This window comes from Bombyx mori, chromosome 15 (genome assembly GCF_030269925.1).
Source record: "Bombyx mori chromosome 15, ASM3026992v2".
NCBI lineage: Eukaryota > Metazoa > Arthropoda > Insecta > Lepidoptera > Bombycidae > Bombyx > Bombyx mori.
The window spans coordinates 6,771,111-6,788,857 of record NC_085121.1 but is presented as its reverse complement, the minus strand read 5'-3'; the positions used below and the strand labels follow the sequence as shown (position 1 = coordinate 6,788,857).

Sequence of the window (17,747 nt, the reverse complement as noted above, 5' to 3'; positions counted from 1 at the left end):
AAGAAATAAAATATAGTGTGTATAATCTTCTTCTTCTATCTTCTATCTTCTTCTTCTATATATATAAAAATGAATCGCTGTTCATTAGTCTCGCTAAAACTTGAGAACGGCTGGACTGATTTGGCTAATTTTGGTCTTAAATTATTTGTGGAAGTCCAGAGAAGGTTTAAAAGGTAGATAAATATGAAAATTCTCGAAATTTTATAAAAATAACAATTATGTTTTTCCTTTGATGTGTCCCCTATCGGATGGATAAAGCTTAGGTCTTTTATTTATCGATTGAGGCACTACGAAGACTGCCTGGTCAGCTAGTAACTACGATAATATCTTAGAATTATTTATGCCGTTACAACAATAAAACTAATATTGTTTCAACTGTGGTGTTAATTACATAAAACACGATTTTACGGCGAAATAAAGAAGGGACTCTATACGGACTTCCTCAAATATGTTAGCTGAGTTGAGATTTAAAAAAAAAACTTTTATTTTTTCTCAAGCCATATATACTTTAAACTCGATAATAAACTTTAAATGTAGTTTTAATTATAGTTATTTTCTGAGATTTTACTTAGAGATTATTATTTTTCTATTCATTCCATAATCATTTACAATTTACTCCCACACAACAGAGAGTTTGAGTCTTTTTAGAATTACTATCCATACTATTCGTATGGGCTGCATTCCCTATGCCAATCAAATTAGACAATTCAAATCAAAACGACAGCTGTACAATTAAGTAGGTATGTGAAAAAAAAGCGCGGGAAGCATAAAATTTGGCGGTCGTGTTTTTTATTTAAAAAATTTTTTAATTATCGTATAGTTGGATTAGGATAAGTTTGTACATATTTTTTATATATTTAATTTTTCTTTATTTAGTGTATTTAATTTCGTCGTCGGGTAAGTCTTTTTGACCTTGTTTCGTAAAATGGACCCCCCGGGAGATCCCGGGGGGACTCTTGCTTGTAATAGTTTTAATATTTTACAAGTAAATGACGAATGTGACTTATCGTCAGTGCCCGCAGTGGCGCATAATGTTGTTGTCGAGCATGACGATTCTACTGTAGATACCGATTACTCCGGACATCAAACATCTGTAAATCGCAAACGTGCATCTCGCAGAATTTGTAGACACTGCAATAGGAAAAGGAGCAAGTGTGACTCGAAAGGCAACACCGTCTGCCAGTGCCAATGTGAGGAAAGTGGTCCTAATAAAGCCTTAAAGATTAATAGCTCTGTTCATGATCCAGTGTCTACTAATATATTTCCTAATCATCCGACTCAAATGGAAAGTAATGATGTCACTCCTAGATTTATAGGAAGACATAAATATTGTGACTCGGATGCTGCCCCTTACGTCATTCATATTCAAAAACAAATACAGGCATCTAATGACAATACCATTTTGCACCCAATTTCTTTTGGCAAATTTTTGAAAAATTATTCTATTAAAAATATTGTTAATGGTAGTCTTAAGAGAATTGGTAGAAACAGGCTATCACTAACATTTGAAAATTTTAATGCGGCTAACAATTTCATGGATTTAGATATTTTAGAGAAGAATAAATATAGAGCATTCATTCCTACCTTTCAAGTTACTCGCATGGGTATCGTTAGAAATATTCCTACAGAATGGTCTGAAGAAGAAATAATTAATAATATCAGTGTTCCGTTAGGTTGCGGAAAAATCCTAAAAATTAGGAGATTAAGAAGAAAAATCACTGTAAATGATAATAAAACTTTTATTGACACAGAATCCGTGGTAATAACATTTGATGGACAGGTTTTACCTAAAAGAGTATATATGTGTTTTACATCATTACCAGTTGATTTATACATTTATCCTACAGTTCAATGTTTTAATTGCTGTAGATTCGGTCATGTTAGAGCTCAGTGTAGATCGAAACCGCGTTGTTTTAAATGTGGTCAAGATCATACAGGAGATTCTTGTAATGTAGAGGAGGAAAATGTTTCCTGTTGTCTTTGTAACGGCTTACACTTTGCTATAAATAAGAAATGTCCAGAATTTGAAAGACAAAGGGCCATAAAGCAGACAATGGCGAACAGTTGTGTGTCATACTTGGAAGCATGTAAACTTCATCCTCCAGTGTATAAATCGTATGCTGATGTTCTTTCTTCAATTCCATCGGATCGTAAGAATCATTCAACGTTTCATGAATCTACTGCCCCCAGCCCAGTAATTGCCAGTAAAAGTCCATCGTCATATAAAAAAACAGTTTTTATGAAACCTCGATCTCCCTTTAAAGGTGATAAAGGTTTTGATCAAAGGGCCCATAGAAATCTTACAAGAGATTACGATGCTCCATCTCCTTCTAATGGCTGTGCTTTAAAATTTAATGAAAATTCCGAATCTCCTGTGGCTGAAATAATTATTGCTCTTATTAATTTACTTGCTCCTAATAACGCTACACCGTCCAACGCAGCTGATATCATAAGACAAATTTTAAACAAAACATACAATGGCTCCACAAATAAAAAAGATGATTCAGTGGAACTGTCGAAGTATTCTAAGTAAAAAGTCTGATCTCATTCACTTAATAAATAAACACTCTCCAATCATAGTTTCTTTACAGGAAACATGGTTGAAAAGTATATATCCTTTCAAAATCAAAGGATATACCTGTATCCGTGAAGATCGTATTGACGGGTACAGTGGTGTTGCTCTTCTTGTAAATAGTGTTCTTAGCTTTAAACTTGTAGATATACCTGATCATAGTTTTGGTTTATCCATTATTGCGGTCATTGTAAATAATATATGTATAGTTAGTCTATATATTCCCCACCCTTCTGTAGAGATTTACAAAGAGTTTATAACTATTATTTTGAATCTTCCTAGACCAATCATAATAATGGGTGATTTTAATGCTCACCATCAAACATGGGGAAGCTCAATATCTAATGAATTTGGAGATATAATTCTTGATTTTGTTAATGAACAGAATTTGTGTATTTTAAATTCTGGAAGTCCAACTCGTAGAACTGGTCCTGATCAAATTGTTAGTGCTCCTGATATATCTATTTCCTCCCCATCTCTGGTGCCGTCTTTGTCCTGGAAAACATTAAAATTAAGTTATGGAAGTGACCACTATCCTATTATTATTTCATTTTCACACAATAACATAGTAATTAAGGATCATTCTAAACATAAGTCTACAATAAAGTACAACCTATCTCAAGTAACAGATGAGGATTGGAAAACGTTTCAATCGCGTTTGGATATTAAACTTGCCAACTGTGAAAATATTAATAACTTAGATTCTGATGCACAAGCAAAAATTTTAGCTTCTGCTTTTATAGAAACAGCTGATGAAGTTTTCCCTTCTAAAAGCCCTTCTGGTATTTTTATTCCTTCTCCTCCTTGGTGGGACCGGGAGTGCACTCAGGCGGTAAAGGAGAGAAAAGCAGCCGAATTATTATATTTAGAAGAAACTATTACAGAAAATTTTGATATTCTAACAGAAAGAATCAATAGTACTCGGAATCTTTTATTAAAAAAGAAACGAGAAGGTTTTAAAAAATTTTGTGCTTCGATTTGTCCTAATATCTCACCTTCTGAAGTATGGAACCAAATAAGAAGATTTAGATCTGCATATAAAGAAAATACAGTCAAAGACTTGCCTTATGATCTGGCTGACAAGTTTCTTGATAAATTAGCTCCCCCTTATGTTCCAGAAGAATGTTTAGTTCTTATCCCGTCTGTCCTTCCTTTCTCATGTTCAGATCCAGTTTCAGATTTTGATTTACCTTTTTCATTTAATGAACTGAAGGGGGTAATCTCGAATCTTAAGGACTCTGCTCCAGGTGATGATAAGATTCCTTATTCTTTCTTTGTCCATTTGAGTGATTCTAGTCTCACATATTACCTCAACCTTATAAATTCTATGTTCATTACATGTGTTATCCCAGAGTCATGGAAAAAACAAATTATTTTACCCATTCTCAAACCGGGTAAATCTTCATCAGATGTATTGTCATACAGACCCATAGCTCTCTCATCTGTAATGTTGAAAATTTTAGAACATTTAATTAAAATTAGACTAGAATGGTTTGTGGAAAGTAACAGTTTACTCAGTGACAGTCAAAACGGATTTAGAAGGGGTAAAAGCACAATGGACAATCTTGCTATCTTTATAGTGGATATTTTGGTAGCTTTCTCAAACTCTGAATCTATTGTAGCTGGATTTCTGGATATTTCCGCTGCATATGATAATGTACATATTCCTACACTGCTTTACAAATTACAGAAAATAAGGGTTCCTGTTAGACTTGCTAACTTGATTATTACTATAATGTCAAATCGAACTATCATTTTAAACTCTACCTCTTCAGATTCACAACAATCTAGAACTTTATGGAGAGGTCTTCCTCAAGGATCTGTGTTAAGTCCAATTTTATACAATATATACACTTGTGATTTGGAAGAGACCCTTGGAAATCAAGTAAGAATTCTTCAATATGCTGATGACCTCCTTATGTACACTTGCAATAAAGACATACATAAAGCTTGCTTATCCCTTAGGAATTCATTTCTAACTCTTAAATCTTGGTTAGATAATAATGGACTTTCCCTTTCTGCCTCCAAAAGTTCTATTGTTGTATTCTCTAGAAAACGTTCTCTTCCTCCAATTAGTATATTGTATGAGAATGAATTAATTTCTGTAAATAGTCATGTTAAATTTTTAGGTTTAATTTTAGATTCAAAATTGAATGGAATTCAACATTGTAATTACATTACAAACAAGTGTTTGAGTAATATGAATATCTTACGTTCTCTTGCCGGTGTATGGTGGGGTGCCCACCCATTCAATTTAAAACTTTTATATAATGCCATAGTAAGATCAGTTTTAGATTATGGTACTTTTTTACTTCAACCAGGGGATGTGAATGCTTTCAAAAAACTAGACACTATACAGTCTAAGTCACTCAGAATTATCACTGGAGCCATGAAATCTAGTCCTGTTACAGCATTACAGGTAGAATGTGTTGATCCTCCTCTTCATTTGAGACGTCAATATTTATCTGATAAATTCGTTTTCAAATCCCTACAAATTCAAAATAATCACATTATTACCAAACTTAAAACTTTAAATGAACTCATAGAATACTCTTCATTTTGGAAACATAAACAGTTACCATGTTTAATAATTAGCTACAGAAAATATTTGTCTATTCAAACTCCAACTAATCACTCTCATATTTTCCCTCTATTTTGTGTAAACTATATGGCATTGATTTTAAAACCGGATATTCATCTTGACATGGGTATTTCTAAGTATCAACCCCAACCAAATACTAACTTTAATTTTGTAATAGACCAAGACTGGAATGACTATAACCATATATATACAGATGCTTCCAAACACCCTCAAGGTTGTGTTGGTGTAGGAGTCTACCATTCGCAATCAAAAATAGTTGAAAAGATAAAATTACCATCTGAAACATCAGTGTTCACTGGTGAATGTTTTGGAATATACAAGGCCATAGAATACATTTTGATATTCAAACTAAAGAAAACTTTAATACTAACCGATTCAAAGAGTTCTTTACAGGCTCTTGCAAAATTTCCTTTTAAATCTCAACCGATTTACCCTATTCTCTTAGACTGTAGAAACCTGTTAATGAAATGTATGGATCAAAATCTTACAGTATCATTTGTATGGATACCTAGCCATTGCGGAATTAAAGGAAATGAAATAGTTGATAGAATTGCAAACGAGGCTATCAATTGTGGTGATATTTATTATTTCAAAAATTATAGTCATGATTTAGTTAGCCTTCCTAAAACATATTTGAATAATGCTTGGAGTGCACAGTGGTATAATGGCGTTAAAGCAAAATATTATCGAAGGGTACAACCAACCATTCCTTCCAAACCATGGTTCTACAAATATAATTTTAAACGCCACGAGACTTCCAGTTTGATACGGATGAGATTAGGCCACACGTGTAGTCCGGCACATCTAGCGACGATCGGAGTGCTGGATAGCAGTAAGTGTGAGTGCGGTGCGGACATTGGCGATTTAAATCACATTATTCTTTCATGTCCCCTTTTTGATCATTCACTTCTTTATAGTTCTTTATCATCACTTAGTATTCCTTTTCCTATATCTGTACCTTATTTATTACATACAGTAGACCCAGTTATTTATAAAATTATTATCTTATTCCTCAACAGTTTTAACCTAAAATTATAATTATATATATTATTTATTCTTCCTAATTATATTAATCCTAATCCAATTTTCCTGCCTAAACCTTATCTAACTTATATTTTCTGATTTGATTTTTGCTTCCTAACCTTTATTTTGAAAGTGGCAAATAACACTTGGTGTTGGGTCCAAAAAGAAAAAAAAAAAAAAAAAAAGTAGGTATGTACCTACCTACCAAGGAATAAAGTATAAAGTAATAGGTGCCAACAGACATTGCAATAAATGTATTCATAATTTCAGTTGCGGTTTGCAACGTACCACGTATTCTATTTTCATAAAGTTCGCTACCAATTAGACTAGGCTTTGGTGGTTTATATGATCACATTAAAATTCAAAACGCTTTTATCTTCGTAGTTCACAGTTCAAATTAATATTTACAAAAGTTGAAAGTTTCTTTGGTTTTATTGCAGTGCACCTACGTAGCCCCGTACTAGGTTTGTGTTTCATTAATTACTATCTATCGCCCAAAAATTGTAGAGCTTAATTCTTAATTTTATATTATGACAACTTTATGGTCAACTTAAATGAATAGTTAATGGTAAAGTTTTCTGATTAACCAAATCGCTTAATGCATTTTTCACATTTCGCGTATGTAGTCACCTACGTCTTTCATAAGCAAAATTGTAATCGTGATGAAAACAATATGCATTTTTATCACGAACATAATTATTTAATTAGAAATGTTTTGTTATCAATAATGATATTGAACGTTTTGTGACGTTTCCAATTAGAGTATTTCATTGAAAATTTTGATTTAATTGTAATCTTCCTTATTTTTTCACCAAAACTAATTTTGGCTTGCATTTGGTTACATTGGCAAGTTGTTTCATAATGGATTGTTATGTAAGTTGCTACCAATAATTTACACTTTACATCCACAATGATACTTTCACTTTAGAAAAGTAGTTGGCCCTGATACAGTTTGCCACTCATGACATACAGTGTAGTACTTTCTAAACAGAACACCTAAAACTAAAATTTAAGGTGAAATATCTTTCAATTAGTTTTCTCAGTACTTTCATTGTTGTATAATAGACTTGCGCAAAACATCATTTCCCAATGTAATGTGATATGACATCACTTTTACAGACAGGTGATATCACTCTTAACATTACTCGGTGCGTTAAATAGATACTGTGACGAAAACATTGTATCTATACACCCGAATCATTACCAAAGTGATGTGCTCATACTTTGTATTGTAATACACTATTATATGACTTGACTTACTTAATAATATAATAATTTTCTTTTTTACTTATAATTTATTGTGGGATGAACGGATTTCATATGGCGACTTAGACTGCAAATTGAGCTCAACAATAATGTAAATATACGAGAGCAGTAGACGCCATTCTTTCTTTCATTTATTAAACACGCATTAATTAATATAAAATATTACTAAACAATTAAGAGCGACTAGCGATTTTACAAAAGTTACGAATAAAAAATTAAGTAACTACTTGCGGGGAACTACCGGCTGGCCACATGAAAAATATAAACATAAATACCTATATTAAAATTCAGACGTACCATAGGTATAAAAATGTACCTAGCGACCAGGGCATACGGTTCAAAATCACTAGGAATAATTCCGTGTCGCTTGCTCATGTATTTTGCGTAGTGCTGTAGCACTGCACGTCAAGCCATCGCGTTGCAGCGTCGATCGGTCTGTCTCGCTCGCTCGGTTCCCTTCATATAATAAGCAACATTACACGACAAAGAAAGGAACATGTTGGGTGATAGTGTGATGTTTGTTTCCTTCGCGTAATGTGTGATGTTGCATTACATCGTAGAGTCATATTACCGGAGTAATATCACTCGCGTTACTTACACATGTCTATTGTATAATTTATCAAAATCTAACTTATTTTTTAACTTGTTCTAATTATGTTAAAAAAGATGTAACGGAATTATATCAGAAACTGAAATGTTGTTCTTGTAAATTGTTAAATTAAATATTAAAACTTATCACTTTTGTTAATTCATATTGCTTTGACTCTCATTCTAAAGCAAAGGCTGGTGTATATAAAGGCTTAGCTGATTTTTTAGTTAAAATGGTATGTTTCAAAAAAATTGAAGACAATTTTGTTCAATTATCAATTAATAAAGACTACAAATATTTCTGTAATAAAAGCAATGATTGACTGGACATAAAAAACTAAAAGCTAATAAATTTCCACTGATAAACAACTGCATTGTTCTGAGTAAGAATAATTACAATAAATGAATAGATAGCAGTGGACAAATAATAAAGTAATCTCAAGTGCACTATTTAATAATGATTATTATCAAAGGTTGTAAGTAACAATGGTTATGCTTATCTTGTACTGTTTTCAAACAAGCTCTGCTTTAATGATTTTCATAACAACACTACTTAATACAATATTGATATAAACTTTATTCATCAATATTTACTTTTTCATTATTTGTCTTCCTTTGAGCGGCGTTTCAATTGAATTATATAGTCTCACTGTTAAGTCTACAAATATTTCTGTCTGTCTATCAACATTTAAACCTAGTACTTTTCTGAAATTCATTTCAAACCTTTATTCCAGATGGACGAACATCATGAACACCACAATATGGATATGGGCCATGCTGGGCATGAACACCATGGGATTGATCATTCAAGACATATAGGCCACCAAATGCCTATTAATGTGAGTTAAAAGTAAATAATATAAATGATACATGATACTTTAAAAGTATGGAATCCATTGATATCAAGTGGACTATTCAACATCGTAAAGTATAGGAAAACAGCTGAGAGGAAAAAAGCACAGATGTCATTATGTTTTTTTTATCAAATAGAAAAAGTTTAAAAAATAATTGAAATAAATAAATAATTGATTACTTATTTCATTGATTTTATTCAAACAATTAAATTTGCTGCTAGTAGGCTTAGATCTTATTTGTTTTTTTTAATAAATAATTATTGAGTATGCATCAAACTTCAAATAAAAATGTATCATGCTTGTTCAAACTGCAAGATACATGGTTTATTTGTTCCGTTTTTTTACCTGCTATTATACTAACTAGGTTTTTTGAATAAAGCCTTAATTTGGATGGGTAGGCACTTAGGCCGTTATCTGCAACTGATCACAAGAATTCAATTACTATGTTTATTTTAGTGAATAATTTTAAGATGAAATGAAAACTGTGTCAAACAAATTGTAATTATTTCAGGGACTTCTTAATTCATCATATAACAGAATTGTGCACAACACAGATATGAATGATCACAATGTCCACACTTTTTCAGGCCATGGTGATCACAGTAGCCACAATATGGGCATGTCCATGACGGTAAGCAAGATATCTCCTAATGTTTCTAAAACATGTTTCCTTGTTGAATTGTTTTTTAAAGGGATTTTATGACCTGGTAACTGAGACCTTTAAGTCATGTCTTATTTTAATTTATATTCATATTTTTTATGAAAAATGATATTATGGAGTGAAATGAAATGAAGATGATTAATTTGAGACACTAATCAGCTGGGATGAAATTAAATGAAATGAAATGAGATGATATAGGATGAAATATAATCTCAGTAAAATGGTGGTCATTTACCTACTAAGATTTTTTCAGTGGACTTTTTGGAGGATCCCGAGAAGTTACGTCCAGAGGCTTTGTTTCATTTTCCCACATTGGTGCACTTTCACAGATATTAAACAGTTAATAAACCACCATTATTACACATTTAAACCTGAAGAAACACTAAATAGACAAAACAAAACAAATTACACAACTTCACTCCTCGCGTTCCCGCCAAAAAGTCCTTTCCTTGTTGAATATGCATTTTTGAGTAGATTAGCATGCTGTCTTTATCTATGTAGAGAGTAAGTTTAGAATAGCAGCACCCCATTTCTTTGTGGTTGTCAAAAAAGAGACTGAGGCTTATAGGAGATGGCCAGCAGCTTTTTCTGAGTATTATACCAACGGATTGTGATCGCCAACCGGCATTTAGTAGGAACTAGGTAGCTTGAAGTCATCATGGCCATAGGATAAGACGGTACATTCGTATCGAGCGATACGACTGGGTCGGTGCTGTTTCTGCCGTGAAGCATAATGCGTTTCGGTTTGAAGGATGGAGCCTCTGTTGTACTGAAAAAACAGACTTAAGCTCACATATCAAGATAGGGCTGCATTAACATAGTTCATGTCTATGGTATTCAGTGACCATTTAACAACAGGTGGTCCGTGAGCTTGTCCACGTGTCCATTTCTATGCAATAAAATAAAGAAAATTTTCTCCTGGTCAACATTACTTAAAATTTTCAACATAAATTTTATTTCATTTTTAGTTTCACGGTGGCTACATTGAAACTATTCTCTTCTCTTGGTGGAACGTAACAGAAGTTGGTGAATTTGTGGGATCATTTTTTGCAATATTTATTATAGCTTTGCTCTATGAAGGGTGAGATATGTTTATAAAATGCAGTAAACAATAATAAAAACAAAAACACGAGCCTCATTTCTGAGTTTTTATGCTGAAATGTTACGTTTTTGTGTTGCAGCCTTAAATATTATAGAAAGCATTTACTATGGAAGACATATGCAGGACTACAGTATTGTGCCGTAGCACCACCAGACAAGGGAGTTGCCAATATTTGTGCAGCAGATGAACCACAAATTGTACAGTAAGTATAATCAAATTGAAAAAAATTAATCAAAACCTAAAAAGATTTTAAACCTTTCCAAAGGTAATGTCTTGCTTAATTGTACATATCTAATGATCTTTATCTGTTTTCGAACATTCTTAAAGTATAAGGTCATGTCGTAATATGGTGAAAATAAATCTAAAATATGTTACCAACATGTCAACTCAGTACTCATTTTATATTCAAATTATTTTAAAAACCCAACCTCTCAAACTTATGTGAACAAACACAGTTGTACACACACTGACTAGCACACGCAGTACACTTCCTTATTTTTAGTTATCTTTAGTGTGTTAACATAATGGTCTCTCAACTTTAATAGAATCACATAGTTGATCGGCGATTCGTCGGATGCGTGTATCAAAGGGTTAAGGAGAACGAGGGAATTCAGGAAATAAATTTCTACCCCTTCTGTAATAGGTGGGCTTCGGATAGCCTGCCGATCGAGAGGGCTGGTGGTCGTGGCGCCGACGACCACCGGCCCGGCGTCCCGAGGGGGAGGGTGATGGGAGAGATGTGCTCCGCACTAAACACTTCACTTTACCCCCTTTGCCTATTCATGAGTTCTCTCATGCGAGGCTTGGACGTGGGTTTTTGAACGACAGCAGGTTTTAGTCAGTTAGACTCCGGCATGTCCCACCGTCCATCCTCAGTGGAGGGCGGAAGTCCGGCGATTTCCTCCTAACCCAAAAACAAAAAAAAAAGAAACAATGCGATACCATGGTAATTGGCTTTCTTCTGGTTACTAAACCTTAACGTTCAGAGCATTTTAATGCGGTCCCCGCTCAGCTACGTGGGATCTATAGTGTTGGGAAGAAGTGAAACGCAAATATCCGATGTAAGCAAATTAACGTTTTTGTCAAAAAAGAAAGTATGTAAATCGCAAGATCACACGTAAGACTTAATCTAATAATATAGGTAGATTAATATTTTTACAAAAGTATCCAAAATTTTACATCACATCATAGATTAGATAAGAACATTTTAAGGCTATGTTCCGATATACACTGCCAGCACTGGTAGATGCTCTTAATAGAGAGAAATTCGTTCCGGTATGGACTGACAGTATAGTCGCAGTATTTTAGGGAAATCTATGACGTCATAAATCGTCGCCATTGTTCTACTGTGAACACAGGTGTTTCCGAAGCAAGGTGCTCTCAATGCTTTGATCACGTGATCACTTTTAACCCCATTTCAATAATTCGGTTATTAAGACATTACATTCTACATTAAATTGTTTAAAAAACTATATTTTATTTTATTAAAAAGTATACTTACTTTTATTAAGCGATTAATTCAGCTGACAATATCTTAAACACCTATTTCTAAATATAACCAAATTTAAACAATATTTTTTTGTGAAAGTGAAAAACATCGCCAAAAAACGTCGATGACAGAATACTATACTGCATTACACTACGTTAATTTTTAAAACGGAAATGTAACCGGTATAGCTAACTATAAAGGAACGGCTTCGCACTTCGCAGTAATAAATTAACGTCACACCTTTAGTGCTCGCAGTGCAAATCGGAACATAGCGAATATAAACAAACCAAACTATAAACTATATAACTCTACTCTCAATCGCGGTTTTTTTTTTAAAGTTGTGCACTGATGTTTACTGTCCCATAAATTAGCCTTTCCATAGGTAAAATTAAATTAAAAAACACTAAGCATGCTACTATAGATAGTGTTGTTATCTAATTGTAATTTTTTTTTTTTTATCGCCAGAGATTATTCGCTACTCGTTTCTTCTGTCTCTGTGTATCATTAATTACTTATTTTTTGTTTTAGGCCAATTCCTCATATGCTTGAAAGAAATGTGTAAGTACCAATCTGTATTGTGGATGAATAAATCGATTGTATTAGTAAAGGCCGTTCCAGTCTTCAAACTGAATGCGTGTTTTCTTCGCAGTCAGGATGGTAGTGCCTATCCATGCAAGCTTATTATATTCTGGTATCACTGGTAAATGGCGGTTCGCAATCGCATTTCTAGGTATAATACTCTGAGAACACTGCTGCCCAATCTCGAGTGAATCCCCTATAGTCTCCTTATACGATACGCATGGGAACAGATGAGGTGGTTAAGACAGACACCACACAAGGCATCTACTAATCTTTAAAACCTAGTTTTACCTTAAAAACGTTTGCCTCATAATCATTAAATAAGTTAATGTTACAGAAATCTCAAGATTTAAGTGTAAAATGAAATTTATTTTACTTCTAAATGTTAATTGGCCGTTGCCTAACTGAAAATCAAACAGGTACACCAAAAAGATTCGATAAGAATTGATTAAAACATTCGATTAATAGAGAGGATTGCAGTAGGGTAAAGTATTTTCGCAATTTTGTTGATTTCAAAACATTTAAAAATAGCTATGTTATTGATTCATAGAATACCTATAAATCAATAGCCATTTGATTATTATGTGCATACTGCAACCCCTTGAAACAATATGACCGACGCTTACAAAACTTTACTGTTCAAGTTTTATGATGAAAACACTTAAAAAGGTTTTTTTTTCTATGCTGATAGCCTTGAGAGGCTATTTCAGCTTCACCCTAACGTGTGTAGGTGAGCACACGGGGCTCAAACCGGACTGTTGCTAACACAGACCCTAGCAAGAGCAGTGCTTTGCAGAATCTACCACCGGATCGGAAACGCGACCCACTGAGAAGATCCGGCGAGAAACTCAGTGGGCTGTGTCTATGGGTTAATTCGCTCGTCGAGCCCTTCGTCGCAAGCGACGGGTTCGACGAGTACGGTGACCGGAATTAAAAAGGAATTTTGGGTATACGGAACATATTTAATGGAAAAATAAAAGAAGTATTTAAGTAATGTTAAATAATGTGATATAATTAGTACATCTCTGTCTGCTTTTTAACGGGAACCCAATGAGCGAAGTTAAGTTATTTGTTTTATTTTGATAATTGTATATTTCTTCAGGATTAAACTTGTAATTGTGGATTATTAAGCGTTTAGTATCAATGAATGTGCAAAAGTACCTATGGGAAAAAAGAAACAAAGTCGCTGGATGTGGCTTCTTCCTCTTCTTCTCGGGTCCTCCGCAATTTTCCCGAATTTACTTGGGTGTTATTTCATTTCATTTCATTTTGTTTTATTCAATTTCGTCCCAATGTAAAATGTAATAATAATAATTGAAAACTTGTAATCTCTACACTGGCATCGCAAGAAGCCAATTGCCATCGTGAAAAAAAGAAACATCCGTTAATCATGGTAATTTTTGTTTTTTGGAAATTACGACTAGAAAACTGCCAGGGAAAACTGAGTTTAAACTGGAAAATTATTTTATAACTTCGGATCATATTTTTTTTCGTATGTATTCTCACTCTTGTCAGAGCGGTCGTGGTCGTCATCCAGCATCATTGCTGTAGGATGGTTTTATGATGATTTTTGGATCATTTTACTTGTACTTTTTTAATTTTCTTATTTTCTTGTTTCAGTCCTACGATGATGAGCACAGCACACGCATGGCAAACGATACTTCATGGGGTTCAAGTGCTAGTTAGTTATATGTTGATGTTGGTTTTTATGACTTACAACACATGGCTGTGCGCTGCTGTAGTATTAGGATCAGCGACAGGGTACTTCCTCTTTGGTTGGCGCGAATCGGTAGTTGTTGACTTCACTGAACATTGTCACTGATGAAAAATGTTCGCAATTATAATGGTGATTAGTATTAGTTGTGAAGACCTTGTTTCGAATACTGCTCAAATATAAAAATCCATGTTATAAGAGGAAAGATTATATGAAGTGCTGTTGAATGATTTATACCAGTTATACAATAAAAAAATGTATCATTTTATGTTTGTACAATCATATTATTTAATAAAAGAATATATGACAATATTTTGTTATTTCATTTTTGCTTGAAGAAAGGCAAATTGGTAGGTATTATTTATATTTTTTTCTTAATATTAGTTTTTTGTGTTAGCTAGTTAACTAGTTAGCATAGTAAAAGTTAACTTAGCACCTGGCCTAAAAAAAAAGAAAGACTATCAAATGCTGCATTCTATTGCTACATTCAGAACACCCAGTTACGGCTTTGAAATAAATTTGTTAATGTTTTTTAATAGTGCTTGCATGGGTGGATGAGCTTAGAACCCACCTGATGCTAATTGCTTACTGGAGACCATTGTTAACAACATAGGTAAATGCCACCACCTTCCTTGAGATACGAGTTCTACTCAGTTCAAACTGAAACACATTACTACTTCACAGCAGAAATAGGCAGGGTGGTACCTACCTATGCCAATTTATAAGGCCACCTACCACCAGTAAACAACATTATAATAAAATAATTCATAGCAACAATTCAATTTATTTTTCTTTTATTCAAATTTTCTGGCTGTGAATTATTCAATGAAAAAAAAGTCCTCATAACATTTCAATGTTAGTGTTTTATGGGCACTTAGTACTAATAAGAAATAAGATAAGTCATGAAAGTTTATCTTATATGAATAAGAAATACTCATATTTAATAATATGACACATTACACTAAATTGTAGTATGGAATTTTACTCTAAAAAATACTAATCTAGAAAACCCAAATGTATGTAATTTTTCTTTTAGTTATGATGTCGATGCAAACAATGTTTTTTAAGATTTGAACTACTATTGCATTTATAATTACAATGTTTACACTGATACGGCCTATCTGATGAATGAGTTCTTTTGTGGACTTTGAGAGAATTGATGAAGTTTGATCTAAATGAACACTTTTCACAAAGATACGGTTTTTCATTGGTGTGAACCCTCTTATGTTTTAAGAGATTTGAAGACAATTTAGAACTGTATTTACAACTAGGAAAGTCGCAAATAAATTGCTTATGATCCATCATGTGCTTTTTATGACTCTTCATGTCAGCACTCCTGAAAAATACAATTTATTATAATATTATAATTTTTTATTATGAGTATGATTATGATGCAATTGTTTTGGATTGAGAATACCTATGAGAACAAAGTCCACAAATCAAATTATATTTTTCACAGTCATTTGTTTCAGTAATTTGTAGACTTGCTTTAGAAACATTGTCTTGACTCTTTTTATGTTTTGATAAAAATTCAGCAATTGTTGATTTAGGCTGAGGACTAAAAACAATCGTGTTTCTTGCGTTTGGTCTACCTCTACTGTTTCGCACTGATTTATCTTCTAACCGAGACGAAATATGCGTTTGAAGTGGATTCTGTTTAATTTCCATAGTAATTAATATGCTGTCATAGTTATAAATTTACTGATTTTTTATTTTCAGTTCTTTATAAAATTTAATTTTCTCTCATGATATCTTTCTTCCGTTGATAGTGTTGATACGGTCCCTGAATCGAGTTTCATTTTTTGTAAATATTTTTGTAATATATTTCTTTAAATATTTTGTGTTTGGTAATGACTCTTTTGAGCCATTGTAATTTAGTACAATAACATGACTTTATAAAGAGCCTATTAAGATTGAAATATGTTTTATTTTAAGGGATTTTATGACCTGTAACTAAGACCTTTAAGTCATGTCTTATTTTAATTTATATTCTTATTTTTATGAAATATGATGGTAAATAGAATGAAAAGAAGATAATTAATAATAGATTAATCAACTGGGATGAAATTAAATGAAATGAGATGATTCTGGCACTGGATATAGATGATATGGGATGCAATATAATCGTTGTAAAATGGTGGTCATTTACTGAGATTTTTTCAGTGGGCTTTTTGGACGAGAAGCTACGTCCAGCGGCTTTCTTTCATTTTCCCACATTTGTGCACTTTCACCGATATTAAACAGTTAATAAACCACCGTTATTACACATTTAAACCTGAAGAAACAATAATTAAACAAAATAAAACAAATTACACAACTTCACTCCTCCCACTCCCGCCAAAAAGTCCTCAATGTCCTCACTCCGGCTCTGTAAATTGGGCCCCCTTTTTTTGTTTTTTGGATTTTTTTAATTTTTAATTATTTGTTCGTCGTTTGTTCGTTAATGCTCGAATGTAAAAATTGTTTGTTCGTCTTTTATTTATTTACAATTAATTAATAATTGGGAATTTAATTGTTTTCGAACAATCACCAATAGTCGTCGAACAAACGATAATTGATCAAAATTAGTTAATATGAGCGATAAAAATAAAGATATCTAGTAAGGAGAGGCAACTTAAGAGTGATCCTTTGTTTAATTAATTATAAATAAATAAAAGACGAACAAACAATTGTTACATTCGAACATTAATGAACAAATGACGAACAAATAATTAAAAATAAAAAAATCTGAATATCAAAAAAAGGTGGCGTGAGGTTATGGTTTGCTTTGCTCGACTTCCACGAGTCCACCATCTCGTAGAAGGAGGCGGCAGAACGAGAGAGGGAGAGCTCTTCCCTTTCCGCACCGATCCGTCGCCATCGAGCCGGGGGCCGGAGGCAAGAATACGCCCGTACATCCCGGCCCCTGTAGGTAGCGGCCTTCCTACGGTGAAGGCCAAGGGGCGACCTGAAGTCCCGACCCGGCAGGCTAGTTCTGGTCCAGCAGGGTATTCCGGGACACCAGCGGCACCGTCTGGGCGGCCTGACCGAAACGGCCGACGTTTCAGAGCCTTCGATTCGCCTCGAAGGCTCCGTCGGCTGGGCGTCGGCCTTGGGGTGAGCCGCGCCGTCTGGTTGTAGTGTTGACCGTGGTAACCCCCCTACCTCATCCGGGTTCTGGCCTCGGAGGGGATCGGACGTCGGGTGTAAGAGTGCAGGGGAGTCGTTTAGTAGGTGGGCCCTAAAATCCGCGCATAAGGGGCCCGCAGTCTGCTCACAACACCATGCATATCGTTGAGTCTCACATACCCCGCGCAC

The 17,747-nt window shown here is 33.8% G+C and overlaps 1 protein-coding gene and 1 non-coding gene across 5 annotated transcripts; one reads left to right on the top strand and one right to left on the bottom strand.

Annotated features, from left to right (window-relative positions):
- The first annotated feature begins 714 nt into the window (after nucleotides 1-714).
- On the top strand, nucleotides 715-14,762 carry LOC692872 (high-affinity copper uptake protein 1). Of its 4 annotated transcripts, XM_062672334.1 has the most exons (8): nucleotides 715-740; nucleotides 6,387-6,661; nucleotides 8,786-8,890; nucleotides 9,417-9,536; nucleotides 10,535-10,647; nucleotides 10,748-10,870; nucleotides 12,686-12,715; nucleotides 14,357-14,762. In XM_062672334.1, exons 3-8 carry the CDS (start codon nucleotides 8,786-8,788, stop codon nucleotides 14,556-14,558), a joined length of 693 nt encoding a protein of 230 aa, XP_062528318.1. In that variant the 5' UTR covers nucleotides 715-740; nucleotides 6,387-6,661; the 3' UTR covers nucleotides 14,559-14,762.
- Nucleotides 14,763-15,218: 456 nt separating this feature from the next.
- Nucleotides 15,219-17,086, bottom strand: LOC110386896 (uncharacterized). The gene is made up of 2 exons (XR_009974994.1): nucleotides 15,868-17,086; nucleotides 15,219-15,786 (listed from the first exon to the last, which is right to left on the bottom strand). It is a non-coding gene; the product is annotated as an uncharacterized LOC110386896 (transcript).
- Between the last annotated feature and the right edge of the window lie 661 nt (nucleotides 17,087-17,747).

Bases quoted from the DNA above. Each gene is read 5' to 3' on its own strand.
- LOC692872 (XM_038015608.2), top strand. The intron at 8,891-9,416 runs GTGAGTTAAAAG...TAATTATTTCAG, and splicing joins GCCACCAAATGCCTATTAAT to GGACTTCTTAATTCATCATA. The intron at 12,716-14,356 runs GTAAGTACCAAT...TTCTTGTTTCAG, and splicing joins CATATGCTTGAAAGAAATGT to TCCTACGATGATGAGCACAG.